The sequence below is a fragment of the Microtus ochrogaster genome, chromosome 4 (assembly GCF_000317375.1).
Source record: "Microtus ochrogaster isolate Prairie Vole_2 chromosome 4, MicOch1.0, whole genome shotgun sequence".
NCBI lineage: Eukaryota > Metazoa > Chordata > Mammalia > Rodentia > Cricetidae > Microtus > Microtus ochrogaster.
The window spans coordinates 20405127-20412163 of NC_022011.1; the positions used below are offsets into that span (position 1 = coordinate 20405127).

Consider the following 7037-nt stretch of genomic DNA (forward strand, 5'->3'; position numbering starts at 1 on the left):
TTCTTCTTCTTCTTCTTCTTCTTCTTCTTCTTCTTCTTCTTTTCTTCTTCTTCTTTTTTTTTTTTCCGATGCAGAGTTTCTCTGTGTACTGCTGGCTGTCTTGGAATTCACTCTGTAGACCAGGATGGCCTTTGAACTGACAGAGATCCACTTGTCTCTGCCTCCCGAGTGCTGGGATTGAAGGTGTGTGCCACCACTGTCTGGCGAAAAATGTGCTGTTAATATGGCTCTCTCTAGCCCTTTTATTTATTTATTTATTTATTTATTTATTTATTTATTTATTTGTTGTTGTTGTTTTAATTTTTGGATTTTATTTTTTGTTTTTTGTTTGTTTTGTTTTGTTTCTGAGATTGGGTCTCCCTATACAGTCATGGCTGACTTAGAACTTGATATGTTGACTAGGCTGGCCTCAGACTTACAGAGATCAACCTGCCTCTGCCTCCTGAGTGCTGGGACTATTTTTGAGTACCACTATGTTACCTGGGCTGGCCTTGAACTCACAATTTTTCAACCTCAGCCTCCTGAGTTGCTGGGATTGTGTCTGTTTGCCACCATGCCCTGTTATGTTTCTTCTTTTTTTTTTTTGCTTTTTTGAGATAGTCTAGGTATGTAGCCCATGCTGGCCCTAAATCCTCAGTATCTTGCCTTAGCCTCCTGAGTTTTAGGATAGCAGATGCTTGCTACCACATCCAGCTTTAGTGTCTGTGTCTGTGGGGGAGGTCTCTCTGTGTGTGTATGTGTGTGTGTGTGTATGTGTGTGCATATTACAAGTTCGCCTCAAACTCTTGGCATTCAGCAGTCCTGCAGCCCAGCCTCACCAAATAGTTTATACTAAGGGAGCAAGGCACTTCCCCTGGTTATTCCTGTTTTTGCTAAATGTGCTAACTTTCCCTGAGGGACTCACAAGGGTGAAGGTGCTCTATGGGGACACTGTGGACAGTTGCTCAGCACCCGAGCTCTTCCTGGCCATGGGAGGAAGGGACCACAGGGGAGTGCCCAGAGCTGACCTTAGGTTTCTTCTTTCCCACAGTTCCCTCTGTATTGGTTTGGAGTGCCTGCCATTATGAAAGGCTGGTTTGAGCGAGTGTTCGTGCGGGAATTCGCCTATACATATGCCACCATGTATGACCACGGTCCTTTCCGGGTAGGTGAACCATTGGGCATTTCCTGGGTAGACGCTGCCCTGAGATCACAGCTGGACTCTAAGACCAGGGAGCATTGCACAGCTCTTATAAATAAAAAATTAACATGTTTTGGATTTGATTTTTATTTAGACATTGTTATTTATTATTTCATGTATATAAGTGTTTTGCTTGCTTGTATGTCTGTGTACCACATGTTTACAGCAGCCAAGGAGTCCAGAAAAGGGCATCAGATCCCCTGGAACTGGAGTTACAAGGCAGTTGTGAGCCACCATGTGGGTGCTGGGAATTGAACCTGGGTTGACTGGAGAGCAGCAGTGCTCTTAACCACTAAACCATCTCTCCAGTCCCCTAGTTTGTTTGTTTATGAGGGAGGGGTACACACGTGACCCACTGTGTATGTGGAGGTCAACGTGCAGACCGAGGTACAAGATCAGGTTGTCAGTCTTGGTGACAAGCACCTTCCCCAGTTAAGCTACCTCACCAGCCATTGGATTGTTTTAGAGTCTTCCAGAGAAAACGAAAAAGTGAGTGTGGTGGGGATTACTGAGTGGCGAAGGACAGAAGAACTAGACTTTAAGATGTCTGGTGGATACTTGCTGTCCTATTTTTCTCTTCATGTTTGAGATTTTCCATAGGAAAAATAAAATGAAAATTTTGCTGACGTGGTGCCAGACACCTAAAATCCCATTTGGGAAGTAGAGGCAGGAAGATCATGAGTTCAAGGTCATCCTCAGCTATAAACAGATTTTTAGGCCAGCCTGGGATACTTGAGATCCTGCGTGGACAAAAATAAAACAACTAAAGCAAAGCAAAGCAAAACAACAACAACAACAACAACAAAACCTTTTGTTGATTGGAGGCCAAACAGTGGCAAGAAAGATCTTGTGACTTTTTTTTTTAAATTTAAATTAAAAAAAAACTGACGCAGGGTCTCACTTTGCAGACCAGGCTGGCCTGGAACTCAGAGAGACCCACCTGCCTTTGCCAACTGAGATCTGCAATTAAAGACGTGTACAGTCAATATTTTTGTTATTTTGTTTCTCTGTGTTGCCCTGGCTGTCCTGGAACTCACTCTATAACAGGCTGACCTCAATTTCTCAGATCCTCCTGCCTGTGGCTCCCGAGTGCTGGGATTAAAGCCATGTGCCAACCATGCTGTGTTATCTACCATGGCGGGTCATCTCCTAATGTTTGAAGTGAGTGTGATTTGTGCTGCAGCCATGGCTGTCCACAGCCACATGCCGGTCACAGCCACAATTGGAACATGTGCAGAGTCAGGCCGAAGCTGCAGAGGAGCTGAAATGATAGCACCCCTAGGATGGACTCAATCGCCCTCTCCCTGGGGCCCAGTTCATTAACTCAGTGGGTCCCAGGAGAGGAGGGGGTGACAATTGTTTTCTCTTTCAGAATAAGAAGGCCTTGCTTTCCTTCACCACTGGGAGTAACGACTCCATGTACTCTGTTACCGGCGTCCACGGGGACATAAACATCACCCTCTGGCCACTTCAGGTACCTTGTTGTGGGTGAACTTCCAGGGGAGTTAGTTAGCAGAGCGTTCCTCGGAGTCCAAACCTCCGGGCAGTAACCGAAAACTGCCCCGAAGTGTGAGGAGGAAAGCTGGCAAGATGCAGCTGCATCCAGGCTTCCTTCAGGAGCTTGTGACCCAGGCCGCTAGGGTACACGGTCAAACCAAAGTGTACCCGGCCCTCAGTGTGTGGAGCCAAAACCTTTGGCTCCCCAGTCTTCCTGGAATTATATCTGCAGCTCCAGAACATTTTGGTTTACCTTAATAAAAAAAAAGGGGGGGGGGAGTGCGTGCGTGTGTGTGTTTGTGTGTGTGTATCAAAGGACAACTTTGGGAAGACAGCTAGGGTTCCCTTGTTTCTGTCGTGGTACTGTACAGTGGAGACTAGCCGACCAAGGAGCACTGAGCAGTTCTCATGTCCCCGCCTCCCATCTTGACTGAGCATGCGGGATTCATGCCACTGCGTTCACATTTTCACATGGGCTCTGGGTTCTAACTCACTCCACCAGGCTTGCAAGGCTGGTGCCTTTACTCACTGAGCCGTCTACCCACCCCCCTTTTTTTCTAAATAGGGTGGTGGTGCAGTGTGGTGTGTTGTGGGCTGGAGAGATGGCTCAGCAGTTTAGAGCAATGGTCGCTCTTTCAGAGGACCTGGGTTCAGTTCTCCGTACCCACATAGCAGCTCACAACTGTCTGCAACTCCACTTCCAGGCGATTCAATACCCTCAAGACATGCATGCAGGCAAATCCCCAATGCACATAAAATAAAATAATAATTGTAAAAAGGAGGGTCTCATTACGTAAGCCCAGGGTGACTTGAACTTGTGGCAGTTCTCCTGCCTCAGCATGTTTGGTGCTGGGTTTAAGGCATGGACCAGCACATCTGGCTCCCCAGGACAAGTTAAGAACTGAGTTCACTCAGTTTGCTCTGGGGGTCGGCTTTGGGGTCACTGGACCCTGAGGAAGAGGGAAGGGGACTGGAGAAGACAGTGAGTGAGGTGTGCAGTGTAAAGACTAAGCTTGCCATGTCAAGCTGCAGAAGAATGCACATCCACATGCCCTGGCCCGGGCCACTACCAAGGGGCAAGCGCTCTCCCTAATGTAATGGAACTTCCAGCTCTTTGGCAGAGGATCCAGGTTGGCACGGTTCCAAGAATTTATTCATTCAAAGGAAAGCTCCACCAAGGAGGCTAAATGAGGTGACGGAAAGGGAGGGAGGGCAGAGGTAAGAGAAGGAACTGTGACAATTCCCCAGGGCACTACAGGTCTGACTGGACTCTCTCATTGCCAAGCCCAGATCACACACTCTCTCTCTTTTTAATTATATGTATAGTATTCTGCCTGCATGTATCCCTGAAGGCCCAAAGAAGGCACCAGATCTCATTATAGATGGTTGTGAGCCACCGTGTGGTTGTTGGGAATTGAACTCAAGACCTCTGGAAGAGCAGACTGTGCTCTTAACCTCTGAACCATCTCTCCAGTCCCAGATCACCTTTTGAAAGATTTTTAAAACTTTAGCCGAGTGGTGGTGGTGCATGCCTTTAATCCCAGCACTTGGGGGGCAGAGTTAAAGGGCAGCCTGGTCTGTATAGCAAGTTCCAGGACAGTCAGGGCTACACAGAGAAACCCTGTCTCAAAAACCAAAAATAATTTTTAATACTTTTTCACTTCATGAGTTTGCCTGCATGTATCTCTGTACCGTGTGTATGCAGTGTCAGTGGAGGTCAGAAAAGGACATTGGATCTCCTGGAACAGGTGTTGACATCATGTGGGTGCTGGCAACCCAACCCAGGTCTTCTGGAAGAGCAGCCAGTGCTCTTAACCACCAAGCCCTCTTTCCAGCTCCCAGGCGGTTTTGTTTATTTACTTAAAGTTTTCTACTTCTTATTTTATTGCTCTGTGTGTGCTATGCTACATTTATGTAGGTGCTCACAGAGATCAGAAAAGGTCATCCAGTCCCTCAGAGCTGGAGTGACAGGTAGTTGTGAGTCACTCCACATGGGCGCTGAGAACCAAGTCTGGGTTCTCTGAGAGGGTAGAAATCTTAATGGTTGAGCCAGCTCTCAGCCCCAGACCAACTTCATTTTTTTTTAATAATTTATTTTCTGTGCAATGTTGTTCTGCCTGCATGTGTGTCTGGATGAGGGTGTCAGATCTTGGAGTTACAGACAATTGTGAGCTGTTATGTGGGTGCTAGAAATTGAACCCAGGTCCTCTGGAAGGACAGGAAGCCCTGCTAACCACTGAGCCATCTCTCCAGCCCCAGACCAACTTCTGATACCTGTTTACAGTACAACCTGCCAGACTGCTCCTGAGACTTATCTCTGTGTTCTGTGTCTTGCAGAGTGGCATTCTGCATTTCTGTGGCTTCCAGGTCTTGGAACCACAGGTGGTGTACAGCATTAGCCATACCCCACCAGATACCCGGAAGCAGATTCTGGAAGGGTGGAAGAAGCGCCTGGAGACTATCTGGGATGAGAAGCCACTCTACTTTACTCCAAGCAGCATGTTTGACCTCAACTTCCAGGCGGGATTCGTACTGAAAAAAGAGGTTCAAGAGGAGCAGAAAAAGAACAAAATTGGCCTTTCTGTGGGCCATCACTTGGGCAAATCCATTCCAGCTGACGACCAGACCAAAGCTAGAAAATAAGATATTTTTTCTAACATGTAAGTTAAAACTAGTTATTTTTTTTAAAATATTTATTTATTTATTTATTATGTATACAATATTCTGTCTGTGTGTATGCCTGCAGGCTAGAAGAGGGCATCAGACCTCATTACAGATGGTTGTGAGCTACCATGTGGTTGCTGGGAATTGATCTCAGAATCTTTGGAAGAGCAGGCAATGCTCTTAACCTCTGAGCCATTTCTCCAGCTCCAAAACTAGTTATTTTTTTTCCAGCTTGCCCGACCTTTTGTTTTTCCCTTTATTCCACAAGGATAGGAAAACAAAGTAGGTTCACTTCATAAGTTCTTGCATAGTTCGGTCATTGAGTGTATGACTATACTGTGCTATGACCAAAATCAGATTAGACCGCTTGGTAGGTATATGGGGGCGGGGACTATGGAAGCTGGAAGATATTCCTCTAGGTCATCTACACAATATAAACCCTTTCTTAGGGCTAGCCCTGGCTATAGGGCATCCAAGTCTCCAGAGATTGGTTTCTTTGTGGTTTAGGGCAAAGGAGAATTGCTCAAAGAAAACAAAGGTCGAGAGACCTACTTGCTTGGTGATCAGTAAGCTAAGGTCTGTTTACAACGCATCCTGGTTTCAGTTACCATGCAGTGACTGACATGCCTTCCAGGGGTTTCTCTCCAGCTAGTCTCTGTCTTGTACACAGCATACACAGGTCCTCGGAAAGGAATACTAAAACAGGCCTCTGTCTCATTTTTTCCAACTCTTTTTCTTTTTCAGAAATAAATGAACACACAAGGACATGGTGGTGCAGACCTTTAAGCTCTTCAATACTTAAAACAACAGCCCACTACTGAGCCAGAGAGATGGCTCTGCTGGCAGTTAAGAGCACTTGATGCTCTTGTTCAGGACCTGCGGTTCAGCTTCCAGCCGCTGACACCTACATAGAAGCTAAGAGCTGTTTCTATCTCCAGTTCCAAGGATCCAGCGCCCCCTCCTTCTGCAGGCACCAAATGTACACAGTGCACAGACATACATGCAAATAAAACATCCATGCACGTTAAATAAGTCCTAAATGTCAAAACAAAACAAAAATTATAGCCTTCCACCAAAATAAAAGTTTAATATATACAAATGTCTTAAGGGTTTTTCTATAATATTGTGAAATCAATGACATTCATTTTTAAAGGTGTTTTATTTTTACTTGTGTGTATATGTGTGTGTGTCTGAGGGTTTGTGGACATGTGAGTACACCTGTCCACAGAGGCCACAAGAGGGCCTTCAATCACCCAGAGTTGGAGGTACAGGTGGTTGGGAGCCATGGGAAGTGGGTGCTAGAAACCAAACTCAAATTCTCACAAGAGCAGTGGTGGCGCACGCCTTTAATCCCAGCACTTGGGAGGCAGAGGCAGGCGGAGCCCAGTGAGTTTGAGCGAGTTCCAGGATAGCTCCAAAGCTACACAGAGAAACCTTCTCTCAAAAAACCAAAATCAAACCAACCGAACCAAAAAAAGGATGGCTGATTATGTAAGGGTGACTGTCACTAAACTCGACAACTTGAGTTTGATCCCTGGCATCCACAAGGTAAACAAAGAGGTGATTCCTGCAAGTTATGCCATGACCTTCATACATACTGCGACACATGACATTCACAGTTATACCCTGACCTTCATACATACTGCAGACATGACATTCACAAGTTATGCCGTGACCTTCATGCATACTGCAGACA

At 46.0% G+C, this 7037-nt stretch overlaps 1 protein-coding gene across 1 annotated transcript in view; it reads left to right on the forward strand.

Annotated features, from left to right (window-relative positions):
• Positions 1-6239, forward strand: part of LOC102002710 (NAD(P)H dehydrogenase [quinone] 1) — a 13125-nt gene extending 6886 nt beyond the window's left edge. Inside the window, exons 4-7 of the mRNA XM_005345709.3 lie at positions 1031-1144; positions 2553-2654; positions 5015-5337; positions 6086-6239. Coding sequence (XP_005345766.1) covers positions 1031-1144; positions 2553-2654; positions 5015-5320 — 522 coding nt within the window. The 3' untranslated portion in view covers positions 5321-5337; positions 6086-6239. The remainder of the gene's footprint in view (positions 1-1030; positions 1145-2552; positions 2655-5014; positions 5338-6085) is intronic.
• Positions 6240-7037: the final 798 nt, after the last annotated feature.